Here is a 25,249-nt window from a genome sequence, read left to right on the forward strand (position 1 = left end):
TCATGCTATTCTGAGACCTAGTCCCAGACTTATTCCAAACACTTGGGATGAAAGAATGCCCTCTGTTTAAACACAGAGCCAAAACCATCGGTCCCTTCCTTAGGGCTGGATTTTACCTTCATTTAGATCTGTCTGAACTTAGTTTCTCTGGTGACATCAGTAGAATTAGTTCCTGTATGCAGTGGATTAAACCAGTGTAGGATCTGCTCTGTATTTGAATTCTGATCTTAAAGTTACAGGTAGTTTTGCTTGGGAAGGAGGCCCAGCAGTATAAGAAATTCAGCCTTTGCCAGTGTTCATGAAACATCCTTTACATTACCAACTTCATGCTTGTATAAAAACTTGAAATTTCCCAGGAATATTATATTCCAGTTTGGTTTTATCTTATCTTTGTAACTGCTCTGTTCTTGAAACAGAAGGCCTACTTTTGTTCTGGAATGTACGGCATGTGCAGAAACCACTGGGATACAGTAGTTGCATTTTGCTTTCCAAAAACCCAAACTCCAGCAAGCAAAATCCACTGAAGCAGAGGCCCATGTTGGGCAAATTGGCTTATCTGCAATTGCATTTTTTGCATTATGATTGGGAATTACAAATATTTATAGATAGACCGTGTCAGAGATACATGAATTTAATGGTGTCAGTGCTGGAGCGTGATTTAAGAACCAGCCACATACAAAAGATCTGTATTTATGCTGAGCCAGGAATTAGTATCACAGAATGTTTAGAGTATTGAACGTTATTTTATTCATAACCTGGCACACAGAATCCACACAGTCTGGCCAAAACAAACAGTTCCAGTGTGTTAACAGGTGAAATAACATTATTTATTTATTTGTGGAATTTTAAAAGATTTTGGCAGAAGAATTGACTCGGATTCTCTTTATAGGTGGAATATGAAATAATTGTGTATTTGCTGATTACATGCATTGAAAGTTCAGTGCCGTATGAATGGTTCCCATCTGATAAAGAAGTTGGCTCGCTGCTAGAAGGGCTGCAGTCATGCACGGTCACAGTAAATAGTGTTGTTGATAGATTTAATGTCTGCATATGAGCAATGCTAGTTCAGTGCAAAATCACTTGTTATTTGCAATTCTTAACTTGGGTTCAGGATCTTCTCTGTGCAGAGCAGCACAGAAGTTCGTGTGCTGTTCATGTGGTCTGCTTTTGCCCGCAGAAAACATGTGCCAGCTCTCAGCTTCCCAGGAATTTCACCCTGTGCAAATCCAGCAGATGTTCTTGGACTTAGATTTGGTTTATAATGAACATTAAAAATTCTAGACGTCTTTGTTAATGACATGAACACTTGGATCACACAATTAGATTGTTACCCTGTGAGTGGAGATGTAAACTAAAAGCATCACTGGATGGTTTAAGAAAGGTGTGGATAGATAAAATTCTTCTGAGAAAGTTTAATGGCTCAGAACCCCAGACGGATGAAATACTTGGTGTAGAATTCTTTGCAGATCCAGTCGGGATTTTCATTTTCAGGATCCAGCAGCTTCAGTGCAGGGCTCAGACTTAAGAGAAGGACCTTTACAGCTCTCAGCAATTCCTTTCTGGTGTTGTCTGGCTTAAACAATTTGCCCGTTAAGAAGAAACACAGTCTTCAAAAGTTAAATTATTCACAGTTTCAGGGAAAAATCCAATTGTAAAGCATTTTTATGTTTTGCTTTGTTTTTGTTTTGCCAGTGCTATAAAAGTGACTGTGAGAGAGCTTTGTGCTGAGATGGAAACTTTCTCTACAATCACAAATTGATCTCAGAACAAGCAACAACCTTTTGCGATTAACTGAATTGTGGATTTGTTTCTATTGTTAACAATCATCCAGAAAGCAAGATTAAATGATCAGTAGTAATTACCACAGGATAAAATGAGGGACGGATGCTTTTTGTGCAGACAGCTTACGTGCTGACTTGGCATCCAATCCTTAACTGTCCCAAACTAAGATCATTTGAGGATACCTGAAAGTCATGTAGGAAAGAGGCAAAACCTCATTGATACTCCATGTCCACATACAACTTGTAAGTAGAACGGGCTTTCTGAGGGGTAATGGCAAACTGTTAATTCTACAAGAGGAGCAGTAGAAACATTTATAAAACACAGGCTGTGTGCATGAGAAGACCTGCCTAAGAAGCTCCCCAGTCCTTTACAAAGAACACCTCCAGTCATGAGATCACAGGCACACACAGGAACTGCTATAGCTGACAGTGCTGGACACACTTATCCTATGTAAGATCTTAGATCCTGTTCCATTCAGAAGATGCAGGGATTTGGAGCTAATGGAGTGGATTTAGCAATCAGTCTGGGCTATTTGTGTGTTCCCAGTGTACTTGCTGTTGCTTTGAATTGTGCCTCAGGGAGCTGATACATCTAGTTAGCTAAGCAAACACATAGGTCCAGGTTTGTGATGTTGTTTAAAATTTCTTTGTAGTTACCTTTGTTAGTCCAAAGGCTGAGATTAACATATTATCTACTGTACTTGCGAAGACAGAATATTGTTCTGTTACTAGTAACCATGATCACCTCCTACTTGCTAACACTTCTGAACTTTCAGCTTCCCTCTTAAACTTCTTTTCTTAAAAAAAAAATAATCTCATTTTTATTGTATATCACAAATGCAGCAATAGTGTGAACAGCAGAAGCAAAATATTCCTGGTCTGAGCTTCTTCAGACTGAGCATAAAGGCAGGTTTTAAAGTGAAAGACCCACTGAAGGTGTTAACCTGAAATTATTTTTTACCATTGCCTGGATTCTTCAGAATTGCAGTTTGTTATATCATCTTTTTCTTTTTTTGTATGATGCAATACACAAATGGGAATCCAAGTCATCTCCCGTTCAGTCTTTTCTTCCAAAAGGAAATTCCACATCCAGTTTGTATTCAGTTAAAGAAACAAACATCGCATACGCTCTTTCTGCTTTGCAGTACTTCTTGCGTGTTTGAAATCTGAGCTGTTAAATGTTGTATAGCATTAGAAACGGTTTTACATTTTTCTTGTAGTTGTGCTAGTCGAAAGAACAGCCGTAGATTGCTCACTTTCCCAGCTCTTGCCTCAGATTCCTGCTGCTGAAACTATACCTTCAATGCATTAGCATGATAGTAGCTCATTCTTTCACAATTAATTGTGTTTTGTTGACAAACTTCAGGTCAGCGATTACATTCCTGTAAAGCATGCAGGTAGCTTGTGGATAGAATGTGGCTGTCTGGAAAGCTTTGCAGGATGCCGTCTGAGTCTCATGGGCTCAAGGCTTCAGGACTCTTGAGTTGTGCTGGAGTCTGCCGTGACTCCTGCAGTGGAACCAGATGTCTGAGATGCTGCGGGAGAACGTTGCTGGCCTGCTGCAGGGAGATGAGGTACAGCCTGGATGGACCAGCTAGTGTCGTAGTGACAAAGAGTGGTTGTGCTTGAAGATGCACAGCACTGGGGACTGCATTTTAGCTACACATCTCCCCACTCTGTCCTCAGCACTCTCCCCATCTGATCTTGGAATGAGGAAGCAGGGAAATCACTTAGGGGCAGATGTGCGAGCTAAGGCCGTATGTTTTCAGTTCCTTTTCTTCATTTAGCTTATGGACTCTTCTGAGGTTTAACTGAAGAGGCGAGATCACATGGCAGGAGTAATCTTCCAGAAGTCTTTGATGGATTTTTCTTCATTTCTAGTTTTAATTAGTTGTTTCACTGTTTCATGTGCCTCAACATCCTCTATTTACGTCTTGTGACTGAAGTATTGTATTTCAAGCCAATAGCACAAAATGGTTCGGAGTTCCCCTTTCCACTTTTTTGGCTATTCTCCTTTTAACTGGTATTATGTCAAGGAAGGCATAATTACAAGCAAGATACACTAACTGCATCGTTAGTGCTGATTTTCACAAGGATGCATTCCCAGTGTTGTTTGTAGAGGATAAAACATGCAACATCTGTTCCTCAGTTAACAATTTAGCTCATTAACCTCTTATATTATGTAGTCCAATGAAAAGGTTTTTAGATGAAGAAAGATGCATAGAAGCCTTGTAATATATTGACTTTCCTTTTTTCTTTTTTCCTTTACATTTACAGTAGATGTTCTGTAAATAATGAGGCCTGTATTAATCTTGGAGAACCCTGTGTGAATCCAGGCTAACTGTCTTTCATTCTTCCTTCCAATCCCTTGGCCACAGGCCAAAGGTCTCACTCAGCGCTGTGGGTCAGATATCGATCTGTCTGGCACTGGTGTGAATGCAGATTGATTCAGCCACTTAAGTTACTGCAAGCTTATGCCAGTGAGATTCAGATCAAAAATCTGATCTGCTGGACTGTATAAGATCTTTGGTTCATGGTTAGGAACCATCACAGATTCATACTTTTGGGTGAAAACTGAAATATATGACATCTCAAGCTGGGATTCCACTTGAGGAAAAGACAGGAGTGGAGGAGAAATCTTTTTTCTACCATTTTGCATGTTTTATGAACACCCGGGTGCAACTTTACAGAGTTCAGAATGGTTGTGTACTGCAGGATCTGCACAGCAGTAGTAATGATCAGCTTGGCAAAGCATGATTTTAAGAAGTATTCTTGTTGCCAAATAATGTCAGTAATGATAAAATACATGTGAAAAATTACCTACAGCCACCTGACCTGCCTGTACATCACTGGCTGCCAATTTCTTTACAGTATTTTGTCCAGCCTATGAAATACTGGCTACAGGTTCTCATCCCAGGAGAATATTAACAATACAGAGGAAAAAAAATCTAATTTCCTATAACAAAAATACTGTATTTGTGCCAGACAGTGAGGTGTTTCATACTGCAGATCAGCACTCATTCACTGCAATGGGTGGTAACAAGGATTTTGTTATTGTAAATTAATTATTTTGGCAGGATTGCAGTAGGTTGCACTCACTAGGAGATAAATCCCCTATCCTTGCAGTACACACACCAAAAAAAAGGTGTTGGTTTTTTTGGGTTTATTTGTGGGGTTTCTGTTTGCTTGTTTGTTTGTTTTTGTTTAAACTCAACAGATTTCCATTGCCTGGAAGGCATGTTTTTCAAGTTCCAAATATTTGGAAACATCAACAAAATCCTCTATATGCCTCACTTTTAATGATTAACTCACGTTATATGATAAGAAGAGCAAATCAAGGACAGCTGTGGTTTGAGAGGTGTATTCAAAGCCATTGTAAATATAGAAGCAATCTGTCCTTTGTTCTAGCATTCATTACAAATTCATGGCTTGACCCACCATCTGTTAATGATAAACCAAGGACAACTTGTTAATTGTTCATAAAGGTCACAGCTAAGTTCATCTTCTTCTACCTTGAAGAAAATAACTTTTCTTGTTGAATTGGAAAAAAATCTGCAGGAGGGATAGTTGTTTAGCAGTGCAGGCACACATCACAGCTGACGGACGTTTTACTGCCTCTTACTTGCTTTGGCTTTGGCTTTTCTTTCCTCCTCATAAGCAGAACTGGGAGCCAAATCATCAGCATAACCTAAACCACTGCCCCAATGGACTGCTCTAAGTTGCACTACTAGTTTCAATTCCCTGTGGCCTTTTTCCTCTGGTTTATGATGCTGATGTGCAAATCACAGCCTCTCTTGCCAACAGCTAATCTTCAAAATACCCCTGGTTACATAGGATAAGAACAAATGGCCCAAAGTTAGTTATATCACATAGAGACAGTCCTGAATTCAGGAAAGCTGGTGCTGGAGTCATAGTAAAGACTTCGGAAAGCATCATGAGAAGTGATAGCTATGCATTTTTCAAATAGAATGGTACCTTCTTGAGTTGTGATAAGATAAAACCATCACTTTTATTTCAATTTCCATAGAGGAAAAGCCTGGAATAAAATACACCTCAGAGTAAGAGAAAACCTTGTGCTTGTTTTACAAAAAAAGGCTGCCATATGGCCATGGGTCCATCACTTGAATTCACATGACTGAGTCCTCGCCATCTGACAGGTAGGAGCTTTGTTTGGGAGTGTTATTAGGTACCATTTTCAGTCTTTGTCTTAATAGCATTATCTCCTCTCCTTAGTAAAGGCTGAATTGCCCTTTGATCCCTCCACTTGTGAGCTGCAAAGAGACCCAAAATAGAGCTAGTTCACTAAGGTGAATCCTTCCCTTTTTGCCCTCTGATTTTCCATTTACCATCTGTGAAAAATTTTTTGCTGTGGTCAGACGTGTAAAAATCATGTATCAGTACTAAAACAAGTTCAAGACTCTCTAGACTTGTGCTATCAGCTCCAGTTAGTGCAGCTTTAGAGGTAAATCTAGGCACGCAAAGTGAAGAGGTGCAGATTATAGTGCTGACCATGTCATTCCCCTGTGATCTCTAAGCTGCAGAAACCGAGTCCTGAGTGTGCCTTCAAAACAATGACAGTTTCTTTCTTGCACAACAGTTTGCACAGCTCAGCTCTGCTGGAGTTTCTGGGAATGTACCAATTATTTTGATGGTTCCTAAGAAATGCATAGTGTGCTGCAAAAAGGCCATATTCATGAGTGTTTCGTTTGATGTGGGGTATTTTCTGTCATAGTGTTACTGTCTTCTGTTCCAATACAGCCTCTGGTGATCCTATTAATTGGAAAAATAACTTTTCTTTTTTGATATCTTTTATTTGAAAGCCTCATTCATTAAATGCTTTTTTTGATGGAGAATTAAAGCCTCCCACTAAGATCAGTGGATTTGAAATGGAATTCTATTGTGACTATTTTACTCCTTTTTATGTGAAAAAGAAGAAAGCATGAAAGGCAAGCCTGTTCAAATATTGGCATTCGTCTTCTCTGAGTAACTCTGAGACTTTACAGTATTTAGGATAATGTCTCTAAAGAGGTGAACAGTATGTAATCTGCTTTTTGATGTTTGTGCTGTGCAGCTGAAGAGGTTTTTGTGCCTCGAATCCTTACAACATGCAGTATGTGTCACTAGCAGGGAGTGCTATAATTCTGTAGCTTTTCCAAGAGCCTACTGAGTTTTACAGTGACTTGTCATTAAGGTGACAACTTTCCATAATGTCTTTAAAGAACAATTGCTGTCAACCTGATGATGATCCCTTCTTTTGATTACACAAAGTGGTGAGCTGCAATGTTCTTAATGTATCTCAGATCTGAGTAGCTCCTTGTCTAGAGAGCACCCAGCCAGAACCAATGTGCTAGAAATGAGCACCTCTTGCTGAAATAAAATAATCCAAATGAGATCTGTACTTACCTTCCTTTTAATAAATTGCTTTTAGGTTGCTTATTAAGGGATGACTAACTTAAAGATGTGTTCAGTGGAGCATCAGTTACCAAGATTCTTTCAGGATAACATCTGTGACAGTAGTTAGTGTGCAACTGTAGTTCATGTAGCTCATAAAAACACTGTTCAGCATTGAGTGCACACGCTGTAGAAGTATGGTAGTTCTCAGGCAGTCAGCCTGAGTGGAATTATGTGTGTCCATGGTTATGCAGTTTTCTTTTACTATCTAGCTTACTTGAAGTTGGCTCAATTATACATTTTATATGAAGTGGTTTTCTGCTTCATTTTCATGAAGCATTCACATGGAATAAGCTGTAGAGGATTTCTGCTATTTAATTGTCATGGACCAAAACACTGCACACATGCTATAGGTGGTATGCTAGAATATGGCACCTTGTAGGCAATACAATATAATTTCACATCTTTGCTTTTATTACTTGAGTTTTACATAGTTCTTTCTGTAGCCAAGAGTTGGATATGATGATCCTTGTGAGTCCCTTCCAACACTGATACATTATGATTCTATGACAGGAATTCTGTCTGATTGGTATGATGAAGTAAATGATGTTTCCTCATTAGCATCCACCTGAGCTGTTGCACAAGTACTTAGGAGCACTGTCAATACCCTGAATATTCATGCATTCTGCTTATAATCTAACTCTGTGCACAATGGAACTTTTCAGAATAGCAAAGTCAAGCATAATTATGTAGGGAGACATGCTGGTCAGGTCTTGTTCCTCAGGGTCATACAGTTTGAAAGCACAGCTGTAGGCACTTTGCAGAGATTTCTGCTCTCTTCTAAGATACTGTCACATCAACCACGAGCATTTTCTGCTGTAATTTATTGTTTCTTCCTATATTGAGTCAGAAGGGTATGCGTTTTTTCTTGGCTAAGTTAAACAAATCAGTCATTTCACAAAAGATTCCAAATGATAGTTTGTTGTAAGCAAGACCAGATATGTTCTCTTTACAGATCTGTGGTTTAAAAGGAAAAAAAAAAAAAAAGGAAAGAAAGAAAAGGAGAGCTTGAAAAACAGCTTACAGTTTGCTTTGGGCTGATTAGATCTTATCAATGAAAAGACTGAAATTTCTTTCATTAGTATGATGCCATAGTGAAAGTCAAACTGCTGCTTATGAAAGTATATTGCGTGCTGCTTTTCAGTTAAAACTCTTGAGTACTTGTAAAAAGCCTGATGTTAAGGGGTACAGGGCACTGACTTTCAGAGCACACACATTAAGGTCTCAGGAGCAGTTAAATTACAGGATGTTTGTCATTCATTTCAGGTGCTGTGTTAGAATGGTGTTAATAGGAACTTGGTTTTTTTTTCTGGCTTCCATAGAAGCAAGAAATAAAACCCTGGGGGAGAAACTCCCTGCCCTATCCTAAACCTTGAATACTTGAACTCTGAAGTCAGTAGAGCATGACTGCATCTCTGAATGCTGGAGCTTTAGCCATAGTGTTGTCTTTGGCTTTGGAAACTTTCAGCAAACTGGGGACCAACCAATATCTTTAAACATCAGATGCCTGCAGATTGATAGATAAAAGAAAAAAAACAAAAAACCCTTGCCTTCAGCTTAGTTATTACTGTCATTTTGAACTCTCTCTCCCTGCAACAGATCTGCCTTATAAATATTGTACTACGTTTAAGATTGGCTGAAGGGATGCTGTGACCTTCTGCCAGGAGAAGAAATCTCTTATAAAAGAGACTAACGTCTCTTCGAGGTCATAAAAGTGAGATTTTTAAAGGTGACATGTGGTCTGAGGGCATCCCTGCCAGGTCAGCAGTCCTCAGCTAAGGCATAAGCAATGCTTCATTATCCCATCCAGTCCAGAGCAAATCACAGCCTGTCCTCTGTTCTGGTAAATCTGTCCTTTATTCTGTCCCCATTAATCCTTAATGCAGGGATTCTTTGGGCTCGTCCCTCTTAGGTATTCCTTCAGCTGCCCAAAGGCAGGCCTGCCCTGGCTTAATTTGTTTTTATTCCTCTTTCCTTTTCTGGCTATCTTCTGTAGATCAGGAGTTGATGAAGTCCTTGACAGATCCCAGCACTTACTGTAAATTCATTCTGTTTTAATACCTAGTATTATCCTGAGGCATTTGCTTTCAAAGCAATTAGACACCTGTCATCACCTTTGGTAGATTTCAAGCTTTCTTAGAGTATCCTAAGGTGGAAATAGCATTCCAGTTGAAAAATCATAGCTTAGTCTGAAGGTTGGAGTCTTTCTGTGAGTAAATCTTCTTTAAGCTGATGAATGCAGCTGCTGCCTTGACAATTTGTGAGTTTATTTCCTTCTGGATATCCCCACTGGCTTGCATGTTACTGCCAAAGAATGTGAATGGAGGCATTTTTCTACTCCTTTTGCATTCTCAAGTAGTGCTTAAACTGGGAGTTAAAGGAGCTCCCATTAGGTTCACTTTTCCTAACTGTTCATTATCCCCCCTCCTTGTTCCAGTGTTGAACAATCCTTTGATCTTTGCATGTGGGTTGATTTCTAATTTACAATGGCTATATTGTCGGTTCAGTGTGTTGTGGCTAAACTATGTGAATTTTGCATATGCATTTTAGTGATATTGATATCATTGGCATTGCTTCGTGCAAAGGAAGAAAACACTCCTTTGTTTGCCACTAGTGTCTATTCAGACGTTTGCCTGAGTTGCTGCCTTCCCAGACTGGCCAACTTGCTTATGGGTTTTGCCTCAGTGCTTGCAGAGCAGCTCGTGAGGCAGGCAGAGATCCACACCACTCTGCACCATGTTCCAAAGCTGATCCTCCACATTTACAGATCACATTGCTCCATTGTGGCATCAAGACACGCATGTTTTCAGAGTCATAGCAATGCTCTTATAGGTTTTTCTGATCTTCAGTGTATTTTTGTTAACAGCAGTGTTTGTGACAACTCAATATTTTCCCAGCATTCTGCAGAGTGAAAGCTGGATCAGATGCCAGGCTAGAGCAGGATTTCAGCCCCTGCAGCCACGATTGATATGCCCTTGCCTTGACAGCCTAGAAGTTCCCTGTTTGAAGAAGTCTGCAGCAGTTTTCCCTATTCAAACACTTTATACCTGTGTCCAGTCCTGAGGGTCCTGTGTCAGGGTGAATCCAGCCCTGAAAACTTTTCCATGGATATACTTAATTGTTCCATAAATATTTGGGAACAGAGAGACTGTAGCAATGCATTTAGCTGTCCAGAGTAGGAGGAAAGGTATTTATGAGAATTTGCTGTTCAGTTGGAGTTTAATTTTTATGCCTCTTTTAATGATGTCCTCTCTTCATCGAGCAGCATGAATAACAATTCCCCCTTTGTATGTATTTTGTATCTATTCCTATTTCCTATTGAAATTCCTAGGAAAGAGACTATCCAAGTACAGAGTTGAAAATTTCATCTTAAAATAAGCCAGATGTCCAACCTTCCTTTAGCTGCCAAGCCCAAAAGAGTTCAAGAAAGATGTTAAAATCCGTCTTCCTGGCTGTGAAAAACTAATTGCATAGCATAGGTGATGATCCCAGTCTCCCAGGAGAAGGAATAAAACTGCTTCGGGCAAAACTCTGCTGTTATTTGTCTGAGGATTGGAGTTGGCAGTATCTGTGGAAAAAAATTCATTGCTTGCCCTCCTTGCTGGTTAACAAATGCAGAGACAGGAACACAGACCAAGGTAGGAAAATGTTTGTATATCAGTAGCTGAAAACCTTATTCACCTTATGAGGAAAGTGTCTTTTGTCACTCTTTTGGAGAAATTCAGTGCTAGAGAAGTGCAGTGAGGAATATAGTAAGGATAAAGAACAGGTGCATGTGTTTTTCTTTTAAGAGAATAGCAAATACACATTTGGTGAGTACAACAAATACAGGAAACCTGTTAATAAGAAGTCGTGAATGTGAATGACTAATGATGAATGTTAGAGATAGTCTGTGTTACTTCTGTCAGCAAGCTTCACTGGTGCTACAGTTCCTCCTACGCAGAACTGAGAGCACACATTGTATATGTATATATCTCCGTGTGCTGGGTTGTCTGAAGCAGGGTCCCAACAATTCTGTTTCAATGTTCTGTTCATGAGAGGCCATTTTGCATAAGGTCTTGCAGTAATCCTCACAGGTGGGAGAAGGTCTGTGTGCTCCAGCACAGAACAGAGCTATGCTTCTTGCATTAGATGCATTTGAGAAACAGCAAGGATTTCTTATGATACTTCAGAACTAATAGATGGGAGAGCAGGTGGAGGAGTACATGCATCCACATGTATATTTGCTCCTATGTCCTAGTCTAACAGTCATCCACACTGCATCTGCATTGTTCAAACTTCCATTCAGCCTCAGTGGCGCTAATATTTGGAGCATCCTAAATCTCTGACTTGCCATTTTTAAGAAGCAGCAGTCTGAAGTTATGATGTTTTTCAGGGAAAGAGCTCCACTGCACTGACCTTGTTCAGAAACAGCAGAGGATAGAAAACGTGGTCATTTTGACACCATCCTAATTATATTTCCTGACTTTTCCCCCACCTCCTCTTCCCCATCATTTGCTTGTGTGTGGCTCTAGCAGAAATAGGAATCATACCAAAGTCCTGCAACCTATTGTTTCTTTATTTTAAATACAAGGTTCTTTTATTAACTCCAGCTGGTGCACCTCGCTGTGCTCGCTGCATTTGTTTTATTAAAATTGAACTGCGTGCAAGTAGGACATTGTAAATCAGAAGTGACTGGGCCAGGGGGAGAGGCAGGGACTCCAATTGTATGACAACAAAGAGAGCATATAAACAGGCTGGGCCTCTTGGCTAATAGAAGCCAAAACTCACGAAGTACAATTTGCAATTGCTCCCAGGAGGACAGACAAGTGCCAGACAGTTAGCAGGGATGGAGGAGTGAATACTTGAATACCTAATGTGTTCTCCTATATACTGGAACAGAGCTTCTCTATGGGTCTTGGCATGCAGTAGGAGCCTACTGCCTCTGCTGTAGTCCTTGGTTACCTTAATCCAGTGCCTTGCAGTGATCATTTGGTCTGTGGATGTAGCCTTGTCAGACAGTCAAAGTCTTGGAGAAAGTGTTTAAACCAAGGCAACCAGTTCTACTGTGTCCCTCGTGAAGAGGGAGGCTCCTGGGCAGTATTCAGCAGTAGCCATTTTTCAGCTTTACATCTTTGTGGCTGGTGGAAAGAATTGCACCTCAGCCCTCTTGGAACCTCGTGGACATTGGGAGAGACAGCTACTGTGGGTGGACTCAAGGCGAAATGAGTCCACACAGAAAGACAACCCCATGCTAGGACTGTTCTGTGTGCAGCACTCTGGGGGCTGCAGAATACTAATGGACAAATGCAACAGCTTTATGAAGGGTCTCTTGTTAATAAGTTTGGTCAGTGTTGAGTCCTCAGCACCATACTTAGCCACTGATCTGCTGCACACCTTAGATCTGGCAGTTATCTTTATGTTGTACATATATATGTGATTTTGAAGCTCTTCTGCTTTGCCCATGTCTCAGTCTCTTCTCTTCTCCAGTGCTCCTCAACCTGTGGGAAGGGCCTCCAGTCACGCGTTGTGCAGTGCATGCACAAAGTCACCGGGCGCCATGGCAGTGAGTGTCCTGTCCTGTCCAAGCCAGCAGCCTACAGGCAGTGCCACCAGGAGGTCTGCAATGAGAAGATTAATGTCAACACAATTACCTCGCCCAGACTTGGTGAGTGAGGGGTGCTGGGGTGAAGATGCCACCTGTGAAGGACCAGACGAAGCCCAACATCTCAGTATATTAAAAATATATAGAGAGAGAATAAAAAAAGTGGGGCTTCCAGAAATTAGGAGAGAGACAATCAGTCAGACTAAAAGTCTGGAGTGTTTAGGTCCTTCATTACCTTTCAATCCTGCCCAAGCTGGAACACTGAGCAGTGGGTAGGCCTACAGGACCTATAGGACCAAGAGGAGTAGTGATGGGTGACTGATTGATGGATCACAGAGGGAGCTGACTGACTTATCTTTCTTAGTCATAAACAAACATCTCACTGCACTTTAACTGTAGTGTGTGTAAAGTGTGATATTTTATTCATCTGTGCCCCAAGGAAAGTGCATGACCTTGACAAGTAGAGCATGACTGGCTTTAGTTTATTTCTTTCCTTTTCATTTGTTGCCACAAGAGTGTGGTTTGATGAATTAATTTGCCCTGGGAGGCAAGAAAGCATCCAGACCCCTTCTGTGAAAACTTGATTTTCTGCCACTGTCCTTCTCACCCTCCCTGCCTTCACTGTGTACCTGGCCAAGCTGACTACTGTGGTAAGCCATTTGTTTTCCAAAACACCATTTAAGAGAAGGATCTAGTTAAGAATGCTTATGTTAATACAAAATTGTAGGAGTCCATAATTTTCTATGTCATATTTGCTTACTTTACAAGGATAATTTTTTTTTTCTTCAAACTTCAGCTTTCGTGCTCAGCCAAAGCTCCGAGAACCGGGCTGATTTCTTTGCATTTCACACATCATCAGCAGTAAGAGGAAGCTAAACTGGCCATCAGTTACACTGACACAGCCTCACTGATGCCTCCATTGCTTTTAGGAAGAACAGCTTCCACCCTACCACATCTTGTAGGCTAAGAAGCATCTAACACCTGTGAAAATGCAGAGCTGCTAAGTAGTAGAGAACCATTTCTTATCATGTTTTCCAGAGTTAAACAACATTTAAACTAGGAATGTACATGAGCTTTCTGAGCTGAAAGTTGTTTCCCAAAAGTTTAGTAGCTATTTAAAAGAGTATGGGAAATTTTAGTCTTGCAAACACAAACATACTGAGGAGCTTTTAAGCTCTTTTGTTTAAGAACATCTGAGAGTGCTTCCCAAATATTTCAGCACTAAGAGAATAGTGGAGGGAAAACATTTCATTTGAGAAATAAGCCTTTGATACACTGATGAGAAAATAAATCCTTTCTAATTCACATTTTAGGACAAAGCAATAAAAAGCTCTTGTGTTTAGAAGACTGAGAAGGCTCAAGTCCCTGCTGAAAGTAATCTGCAAGTAATTTGGGATGCTTTTGTTTCTAAACCAGGCTTGGAATCACCAGGCCAGAAACAATGATATTTGATATTAGCAGAAAGATACATCACTGAATGTTTTGTTCTTCCTAAATACATAAAGATTCTCATTGGATTATTTTTTAAACAAAATTTTCTGTTTTCTGCAACCTCTGTAACGTTTCTAGTAGTATCTAAGATTGAAGTTCCCCTTGCCTGACTTTCATATATGTGTCCAGTGTCCCTCAGTGAAGACACATTTAGAGGGGATTTATTTTGTCCCCTGGCTTCTTCCAAGATGTGCCTCCTGTCTTTCCTCACAACCTGTAAGAGGTCTTGGACCTCTAAAAATCTGGAGTCCTATTTTATTTGTGGCTCAGTGCCCTTCTATTACATAAAGCCTTCCGTCTCAGATTCTTACATAGCTCTGATATTCTTGCAAGGTATCTGATTTACCCAGCTACATCATGTTTTTGGCTGTTTGGAGCCATAGCTAGCAGAGGATGCATCAGATCTGACCTCATCAGTTAGGTGATTTTTCAGTCATCATAACGTTCATAAGACTTCTGCATTCATTCTATAAGTGTGTAGAAGCATAAAAAGCATTTTCTATAGTTATGCATTTTTGTCACATACAGTTTTGTTCCTGTTATTCTTTCATAAAATCAGTAGTGGCACTAATGATATTGGCAACAGATTAAGCAGCGATATCTTTGTGCTGCTTTCCCCCGCAGAAACATCTTGTCAATCTTAGAATGTTTCTGCCTCCCAACAGCAGTTGTTGTCCAACTAAGAAGTGTTACTATTGCTTCCTATTAATTTAGCTTTATATCTGTCAAATTGAGTTTGCTTTTGCTTCTCTGTAAACACATTTTCCACAAAGAGGATGATGGCCACTCCTGGCAGCAGACCTTAGCAAAGCACTGTCCCTGAAAGCAAAGCATACAGCTTTCCATTTGTTGCTGTGTGGCACTCGTGTATTTAACAAGCTGATGCTTTAGGTATTTCATTCATCTGAACTTACTTTTCACTGAGACAAAATAGGTATGATATCAGTAGCTCTGTGCTTGCACAGTCACAGCCAACTGTGCACTAGCAATAAGCACTTCCAAGGTCTCTCTATCCATTGCCTGTTATCTCAGTAGATAGAACATTATCAGACTCTGGTGCTGACTGTGAGATTGGCCCTTTCTGTGATTTTGATCACACCAGCAATGCTGTTCTCTAGCTAATCTGCTAGTTTCTTCTTTCTTTTCTTGTCCAAAGCTGCTCTCACGTACAAGTGCACAGGCGACCAGTGGACAGTGTACTGCAGGGTGATCCGGGAGAAGAACCTGTGCCAAGACATGCGGTGGTATCAGCGCTGTTGCCAGACTTGCAGAGACTTTTATGCAAACAAGATGCAACAGAAGAGTTAATGACCCTGTGCTGCTTCTTAGGGTATTACAGCTATTTGTATGTAAGTCACGGACTAGTAGGTCTGAGTACTGGAACTTCATGAGTTGCTACAATGTGGTGGATTCCAAAGCAAACCCATTGAGACTTGAAAACTAACTCTACAGACTGGATACCAAAGTAATCCACTCATCCACCATAACAAACAAGAAAGCAAAACAAAAAAAAAAATAAAATAGAAAGGAGTCATCTCAAGGAGCCAATCGTTTTATCATGTTTTGACATCTTTACCTTTTTCATTAATGCTTTTTACTTTAATATATGAAATCATCAGCCACTGGATGGCTTACTACCATTAAAGGACAAGAGTTGCAAAGTGATTACATTGACTAAGGCTATGGTGCCTCCATGAAGGAAGGCCTCTGGCAAAATAGTTAAGCAAAGGTAGAGACATTATTTAATCTTTTAATCTTGGCTTTCATCTAATGTTTTTCATTCTGAACAGTTATCCCACTGTAGAGTGGGCTTGAAGGGACACACATAAATGAAAGGCTTAATTTAAAGAGGGTATTTACTGTAAAAGCTTGTGAAAACTGATAGCAGAGGATGCACATCCCTGAAACTCCCACAGGAAATTCAGTACAATTATATCCAGCATTCCAAGTCATATTTTTTAGAGCAACTAATAGTGACTGCTCTTCTTCCTAATTTTAAAACCAACCCTCTCTCTCTTTTCCCAAAAATAATATCATTTCTTTTATGAAGACTAATATTTCTCCAAGCTTAATGGAATAGAAGCTTATTAACAGCAGTAGATAGTTACTTTTACACAAAAACCATTTACAGCGAGGTGGGAAAAGCCAGAAAACATTGGATCCAGTAGAGTTCACTGGGGGTTGCTTGATCTAATCTCTCTCAAGCTTTTAGGAGGCATTCAGATAAGGAGAGTACCATGAAACTGGATACGATTAGTACAGAAACAGGACTTGGAACAACCTTTGTATGAAGGATAGACTGGAGAGCAGAACAGGTGTTTCTTGTCTTCGGCTCTTGTATACATCTGAAGGTTATATAGCCTTTTGTGTCAAAAGTGCTACGAGTGGTACAAGGCACTCAAGCTGAAACCCTGAGTGTGCTGAAGCCCTAAGGCCAAGGGCTTCTGTTGCCTTCAGTAAGGGTTAGGATTTTGCTCACAGTATTGTCACGTTTTCTTTTGTGGCGCTATCAGGTTTGGTGCTATCAGATTGGTGCTATCAGAGCACTGAGAAAGTGCTGCATATATGATATTCCCTTCCATGTGTCTGCACTTTAAACCAAACTCCTCTCTGATATGTGAGACTTGAAATGGGAGCTCTACCCAAGGCAGAGTTTGTCCCCACCACTAGTCCTGCAGATCAATGTCTCTCTATCGTATCTTGCTCCAACATGTATCATTTCCCTTGCCAGGCTCCAAGGCCAGTTGCGCAGTGGTTAAGTTACAGCTCACTCTTCATAATATGAACAGAGCCTTTTGGATGAATTGCAGCTTTGTACTCGCTCTAGAACTGTGTGTTACTGTTTTATTCCTTGTGGATGAGTGCAGAAGTAAGCCCACCTTTAACCCTGAGCCCACTACGGATTACAGCTCACACCTGTCCTCAAGCTGTCTTTGTTGCTGTTGTCTTCCTTTCAATGCAAGGAGGGATAAAGATTCTTATTACCTAACATATCTTTAAAGCGACATTTTTCTTCCTTATTCCAGTTTTCAGGATCTCACTGCAATAACTCACCAGCGTTTTATCAACACTTAAGTATTTCAAGCACAGCGAGATATAATGTTCATCAACAGACTAATACTGTGTGGGCTTCACATTCATGTATGTGCTTATATAGTGCAAACAAGTATGTGCACACCAGGGCTGGCCTGCGTGCACGAAGCCATATTTGCACACCATTTATTCTCAAGTGCCTGTCACAAACAGATCTGCTTTTCTGTGTCCCAGATGATTTTCGCTACCAGGGAAATGATTCTAACTTGGTTTTTGTTATACTGCATGTTCTTTTGGCACCTAGCAGTCAGAATCCAAACTCCCTCTTCTGTTATTCCCACCCTGTATCCCAGATGCAAAGATTGTGTAAATACTTAGAAAGTAATCAATGGAAAATGTTGTGGGTCCAAGTTCTGGGTCCTGCCTAAGGAAACATGAATTTACAAGGAATTCTGAATGTCTGAGCACTGAAAACCACCTCACTTGCTCTCTCAGTCCACAGATTAGCATGCATCAAGCTCTTTTTTTTAACTAAACTAAAAAATTAACTAAAAGCTGATGGTACAACACAGCTCCATTTTATTACGTTCCGTAACTTCATCTGGTGACAACCCTCCCATGTTATAATAGCCAGGAAAAAAAAAACACGTAGAAAGAGTTTAATTCTGTTCAATACTCTTGCACTTCTGTTTTGTATTATTTTATAGGAGCTTTACTATCAATTTACAGCTATGCTCTGCCCTCAGTTACTCCATACTGGTGAAAGAAAAGCTGTTTGTTTTGGTGTATCTATGGCAATACTTTTTAGTTGTTCTTAAAAGATTGACACTCTTTAGATTACAGTGGTGGTATTTCCATATTGTAAACGATACTCTGTACTGTTACTAAAGTACTGTACATTTCTAGTTGCACAATTGTGTTATTGAGTGTAGATTCTCACTATCTCATGTATGGTGCTAATTTTGTTGGTGGAAAAGAATCTTAGCAGTCGATTATTGCTTGATATTTTATTATAATACAGGGATATATCCTCCGTGGCAATAATACCATGTAAGTTTTTCATTACAGAGTGAAATGTATATATTTTTCCATTAGTTAATTTGCATATGTACTGTATCCATGGTAATTTTCTTTTTGGTGCTGGTTATAAATAGAAAAGATAAAAACAGTCAAACTGAATGAAACCAGTTGTAAATGAAAACTTAAAAAAAAAAAAAGAAAAAAGAAATAGAAAAGAGGATCATTCCATTTTGAAGCAAATATTGAGTATGTTGAATAATAAATTTATTTTTTCCATAACAACTTTAATAAGGTTTCTGAACTTGTAAAAAATACAATGCAAATGAAGCATCTAGCATGAAAATTCAGAGCAAGGAGTGAAGCTGTAAGTAGGACATAATGAACCTGTCTAATACTGGACTGAGGCTGGGATTTGGGTAAGTCTAGGCCAACTATGTGATAGCTGTGGTAGGGTGTAAGTAATCTTCTTTGTCAGTAAGAAATATCTGGCATCTCAGAATTCCTGGTGTGCTAACAGATCAAGGAACGATGGGTCTTGTCCCAGCTGGGTTGCAGAATAAAGCATAGGGAGCGTTAATAGCTGATTACTGCCTAGCAAGGTCTCTGCTCAGGGACGCAACAGTAGAACATGCCTGTTTGGAAAAAATAACCTAAGTTTTGTTTGGGAACTCACTGTTTATGGCTGAGCAGGCTGCCAGGAAGCTAAAGCACATACTTGGGGACATTTTGCAAGTGCTTTGGGGAAAGGTTGCTTTCAATGTATGCTGGAGCTGAGGTGAGGTGAGGTGGTAGCTAGCTGTATGTTTAATGGTAGCTGCTCTGCAGGTGCAACCCAATAACAAAGGTTGGTGAGCACATGGAAGTTTATGTTGAAGCTAAACTAGGCCATCCATTCGAAAGAAGTCTTCATAACCTAACTGCATATTGCCCTGGTGTGAAATAAACAGAATTACTTGAGTGCCAAGTGTTTTGGATGTGTTTGTTGTAGGCACTAGCCAGAATCTCTGTACTACTTTACTTCCCTTTCAGCCTGGTGAAAATGTCTTTTTATGAATGGTTGCACACAGGAATGTAGGATCCCTTCCTATCCTGTCTTACAAAGATGCCGTCATCCATATCCCTTTTCAGTTCAATTCTTATTGAAAGGACACTCTTGGAGATGGGAGCAGCACCTTTCTAAAGCAGCCCTAAAAGTAAGCCATGTCTTTTGCGGCTGGTGTGAGAGTCCTCATCCCAAAATGATTTCCAGAAATTGAGTTTATACCTTCTTTAAAAAATAGAGTTCATTTTCTCATCTCATGCTGGCTTCTTGGTAATGGCATAGCACTTATAGGCTCCTAGTTTTCAGAGGTAGCCTGAGATAGCAGTCCAGATGCCATTGTACATATGACTCTTAACTGCATCAAAATTGTAGAAATTTCATCCAAGTGTTGCTGTATATTAACACATCATTGTGTTTGTGTATTGCCTGGAGTCAACATATGATTGCAATTGTTGACCTGTTTAAACAATAAAACATAGCTGTAAGCCTTTGGAAGCCAAAGGCATTACATTAAGCTCGGATATGGCAATGGGTGGGAGGGGTGTAAGGAATGCTGTCATACATTTGGCTTGAAATTTTCCTGGTATGTGCCAATATGTCTTCTATAAATCTGGTAGGCTTATGTACTTAGTCTGCCTATTTTGCATGTAGCAGTTTGTTATTTTTCCTTTATTCCTAATCCCCATCTTCCAACCAAGAAACCAGATGGTTTGAAGCCATTGTCCTTCCCTGTGATCTCAGTTGTCTTTTTATTTAAGGCACCTCAGCCAAGTTCATTAAAGGCAGGTGTGGTTAGATGGCTCCAGTGCTCTGGCATAGAAGTACCATGAGGAAAGTATAATCTCTTCTTAGCTGCTTGGAACTCACTTTTGCCTCCACCAGCTCCATCTGCTTCCATCACTCTTTTCCAATTCCTGGTGTACAGAGCAGCCTTAGCTGTCTCTTGATCCCTCACAGCAAGCTGGCCTGGACCCTGCTTTCTCTGGAAGGAAATTTCTTTCTAAATAGCTTAATAATGGAGCACCTTCCGCCAGCATCAGCCTCATGATGCACTCAGAGCGTTACTAATTGGAGGACCTTGTTCTGCTGGTAGAGTGAAAGCTGAATGCTGCTTTGTGCTTTTCTCCACACTTCGTGATCTATTGGGAAAGATGTTTCCTCCTTGAAGAGTGTCAGCACAAACACCGCCCTGCTGAGGATCTACAGGCAGAAAAGAATCGAACCAGATGCCAGTTCAGTGCACTCACACTCTTCTGGTGGTGCAACAGAAGAAGCCCTGATAGCCTGCTTGCAGACACGGCACTTGCATCACTGGTTGGTTGTCTTGCTGTGTGAAAGTAGCACACCCAGAAACAGGCAGGATGTGGGAGCTGCTCCTCAACTGCATTTCTTCTTTGAGAACTTAGACCTGTGCTGGACACACTTGACAATACTTCTCCATACAGCCTGCCCTTCAGCAGCCTTCTGTTTATCTCAATTGGAAAGCAGGTCAGTATGAAGACAAGAGTTCCTCAAGTGTTACTAATGCACAAAAAATAGCTCTCCTTTCGAAGTCCTTCTATCACATCTCTGGCTTCTCCTCAAGCTCTTTAGAAACAGGACTGTCTGCCTAGAGAGAAATGTGCCTTGGACAAACACAACCAAAGAACCTTCATTTTGGAGTTCTGAAGACAAACTGTCCATTTTTAAAAGGGATTTTAATCAAGAATGTCTAAGCAGAGAGTGCTCACAACCTCTCCCTAGGAACCGCTGCCCCAGAAGGTGACTGGGGTGTTTCCAAAGATGAACTCCATGCATCTCTCATGGCCTCATCTCTTTGCAAGACCCTTTCATGTGACAGATCCCATGATGAATGCCTGGAGGCTGCACTGGACCACATTACTTATTTTTTCAGAGCTGCCGTCTGTGCCAAATGTTGGCCAGACACTCAGACACTCAGACAGAGTTTCCCAATTAGCAGAGTTGTGGGGCTGATGCCTGGGGCTGCATCTGTGTGCCCTGTGCATTACTACAGCTGAGATCTGGCTAGGCCCACATAGCTCAGGGCAGGTAACCACCTCAGCCATAAGGCAAGGTGGAAGCAGCTGGTCCTTCTTGAAAGACATGATTTCCCTCAGTTCCTCTTGCTTGGCTGCGAAGGCGGCTGCTTGGGTGTTTAGTCCTTTCATCCTTTTGTGGCCCGGGCAGATCTGGAGCCTCCAGAGTGACTCATTTGGGTTATGCCACAGGCCTTGGCTTCCTTAGTCTCAGCAGGGAGCAACTCCACACACTGACCATGGTGGATCCCAAAGGACATTGGTTTGTGGGGCCGGCTCCTGGCGCAACTCGGACTCCAGGTGAGCCCTTGCGTCATTGGCATCTCCAGCCTCTCTCAAGCCTTGGGCTTATGGCAGTCTCAGTGTAACTCCAGAGATTGCCTTGCCCTTTTCCCTCTGCTCGCCACAGATGCATCTCATGTCCTTGTCCTTGCAGCTGCTTTGTGTCCCACAGACTTTCTTTGCACCTTTCATAAACTTTGCCACTTTTGCTGCCTATACAAAATAGCCTTCCTCCACAGCACAAGTGCGTTTAATCTCCCTCAGCCCTTGAAAGAAAATATTCTTCTAATTTTACTCCTGCAGTAACCTCTTGTCTCCCCTCACAGTTACTTTCTGGCTGGTGGTTGCTTCTGAGATCTTTTATAATATTTCAGTGTTCTTTGAGCAGTGGCACTTGCATGCTGCATCCAGAAATGGATGATGAAAGCCATATGCGAAGAAATGGTCCTCCTCTGAAGAGCTCACAGACTGCAGGTGGTGATGAGGAAAAGATGGATTCCCAAAGCAGCTACTTGGCATTATTGGCAGCAGTGATCTGAAAAGGTACGGAGATGAATGTGTGCTTCTTTTGAATTAGTCTATGCTATGATTACCGTGATAGCAGGGAGAGGAAAGTGATATCCCCCACTGGTTTTCTATCCTCAGATACATTTTTTTTTTGGTCATTGAAAGCAGCAGAGGGTAAAATCCACATCACTTCTGAAATGCCCCATGCAGCAATTGAACTGCAAGATCCAAACCCAAGCTTGGCTATTGCTCAAAACACAGGCTGGCAAATGGAGGGAAATGCTGATTCGTTCAGCAGGAGAGTGCTGGTAGCATGCCAGTCTGTATGACTGCTTCTGCTCCCAGAAAGCATCAGCTATCAAAAGACTGTGGACAGTTTCCTGTAGGGTCATTGCACACAGCATCATTTTGCAGCCGTTGTGATGACAGGCAGTGAAACAGATCAGAATTTGAATAGGAGATGTCCTCTAATGGAACACAAAGCTGAGTGCTACCTTGGTCTGGCTAGCAAAGCCAAACAAGCCGTTCTTGTATTGGGTTTTTCTTTTTCTTTTTTTTTTTTTTTTCTTTTTCATTTTCTTGGAAAAGACATTATTTGAACACTTAGCAGCTTCCATTTATTTCCCCAGCTCTGCATATTTCCCCTTGATTTTGTCTCTGATGGCAGAAAGACCCAACCAGACTGCAGCTTTGTTTGGCATCAAACTTGCCTCCTGAGATGATCACACAAGAAGTCTTTTATCACTTTGGCGGCTGAGAGCCAGAGCTGCTTGTGATGGAAGTCGCTGGGACTGTAACCCTGGGTCGTCGTGGGATGAGAGTCAAGCTTGGCCTGTCAGCAAGGCGAGTTGCAGCAGTCTGAGCCCCTGCCAGGACACGTCAGTACTTCTGAGCGTGCTTCCCCCGGTGCTGCTCTCATTAAGGAAAAGGTATGAAATCCACATCTAAGTTGCACTAGTCCTTTAAAAAAATGAAGTGTTGTCTAAAATAAAAATCCTGTCCAGAATCATGGTCTAATATAAATTCAATTCTATAAATTGAACCTCCTCTGCGCTCACTGCCTAATAACCTCTTAGTTTTCTTACTGATCTAGTTCAACTTCTGTGCTATCGGCACTGTTATCCTCAGCGCTGTCACTTCTGCTTAATGCCCAGGTTTGTGTCAAGGAGGACGTGTCCTGCTGAACTCCTCAGGTCTCCAAGGCTGAAGTCACCCTTCCTTGCAGCTTCCCCAGTTCATTTTCATAACATGCTTACCACATCTTGAGGACAAGATGCTGACACAGCCAGAGAAGTGCTGCCATCAGTTGCATTTCCCAGGAGTGAGGAAGTTGTTTCCTTTTCCCAGTCATGTTTTGCTGAAGAAATAACTTAAAAGGGAAGAAGAAAAACACACATTATTGTGTTAGTGAGATGGAAAACAGCTTTCTGTGGCTTCCAGGTATTTATGTGCCATTGCCTCTACAGTGCCATTAGCAACAGTATTGCCTGCTCCTGATTATTAAGTATGGACAGTTTTGCAATAGCTGCGTGCACTGTACCTTTGCAAGCAGTGCCTTTTCCCTGTCTGTCCTTATGGCTTGGTTTATTTGTATGCAAGGCAACCGCAATGTTTATCATGGCTTCCTATCAGCTGTACAGACTCAGAGCAGAATCAGCTGTGTGCACATGTCCTTTACCATGAGAGCTTCAGTTTTTGGGAGGTAGGCTCTTGGGCAGATCCTATGAGATCTGGTGTTTCTTACTTATGTTTCTAGACAGAGTACTGCCTATGCATAGACTATAAGGGCACATGGGTATAGAATAAGAAAGGAAAAAGCATGTTTGTTTGTTTTCTGGTCTCCCTGTAGAATGGGTCTAAAACAGAATTATCATTCACTATGAAAAAACAAAACAAAACAAAACCTGACAAAAACATTCTCGTACTTGTAAAAAAAATTCTCATATATTTTTCAGGGTATTGCAAAGACTTGCAAGGCTCCTCCCCTCTCCTTCCCCTCCTCACCCCAAATACTTCCATTTTTGGCTAAAAAAAAATCTCAAGTTTGAGAATTTTCTAACCATCAATGTCAGCCAAAACCCAGGCCCTTTGCTCTGATTTTTCCACTTAATTTTTGAAGTATTTTCTGGCAAAACAAAAATATTGTTTTGATGGAAAATTTTCAACCAGCTCTGCTCACAAGTTTCTGCCAATGGTCATACAGGCAAAACAGTGCATCTTCCAAGAGGGGAGACTGTCCGAGAGGGCCGAACACGAGGCAGGCAGTGACTAATGCTTCCCTCCCCAGCCGTGTGCCCCAGCCAGCACTGTGCTGTTCTGCAGGCTGCAACCTTTGGTGAGACCCATCTTTCTAGAGGCGTTTCTGGTCTAAATTTCTCTTGGCAAGTCAGCTCCATAATTCAGGTATTTATTTTGCCCAGTTGAGGGAAGGTGTGGGTGGCACAGTAGGATCACCAAGAGACCACAAGACTTGGAAGAGAGATATTCTGCACTTCTTATCCACGTTAACTAATACTTGGACTCCTGCAGGCAAGTACCAGCTGGCTGGGAGAGGTGGGGAGATGGGGCCTAGTCCAGCTCACTATCAAAACAAACTTCCCTGTGCTATTGTTGAACAGAGCTGTTTAGAAATACCAGCGGCTGAGCCATGCACAGGCATGAGCAGTCTCCAGTGTAACCCCTGAGAAGCTCTGTAGGCAAGGTTCTAAATTGACTGGTAGACTGAAATGACACCAGTCACATCACTGATGTGCGTCTGTTACCCATCTGTCTCTTGGGAAGGTTGTTCTCACACTGAATGTGGAGCATGAATTCAAGGGAAGCTCAGCTACTCTCAGGAAGATATTCCTGCAGAGACAGGCAGAAACTAAATTTCAGTATTTGGCTTCAGGAGCCAAAAAAGCTTCTGCACACTGGCTACTTGAGCAGTATCCTCTGAGGACAGCCATTCTGCAGCAGACCCTAATAGTTGCCAAGTACTCTGAGATCTTCCAATGAAAGGATTTTTAGATGTGGAAAAGTT

The 25,249-nt window shown here is 41.2% G+C and overlaps 1 protein-coding gene across 3 annotated transcripts in view; it reads left to right on the forward strand.

Moving 5' to 3' along the window:
- Positions 1 to 19,317, forward strand: part of ADAMTS17 (ADAM metallopeptidase with thrombospondin type 1 motif 17) — a 144,214-nt gene extending 124,897 nt beyond the window's left edge. For all 3 annotated transcript variants that reach the window (XM_015873158.3, XM_015873159.3, XM_032446811.2), the window contains 2 exons: positions 12,702 to 12,879; positions 15,464 to 19,317. In XM_015873158.3, coding sequence (XP_015728644.3) covers positions 12,702 to 12,879; positions 15,464 to 15,615 — 330 coding nt within the window. In that variant the 3' untranslated portion in view covers positions 15,616 to 19,317. The remainder of the gene's footprint in view (positions 1 to 12,701; positions 12,880 to 15,463) is intronic.
- The last annotated feature ends 5,932 nt before the right edge of the window (positions 19,318 to 25,249 follow it).

Source organism: Coturnix japonica, chromosome 14, assembly GCF_054131305.1.
Source record: "Coturnix japonica strain WE chromosome 14, WE-NBRP24, whole genome shotgun sequence".
NCBI lineage: Eukaryota > Metazoa > Chordata > Aves > Galliformes > Phasianidae > Coturnix > Coturnix japonica.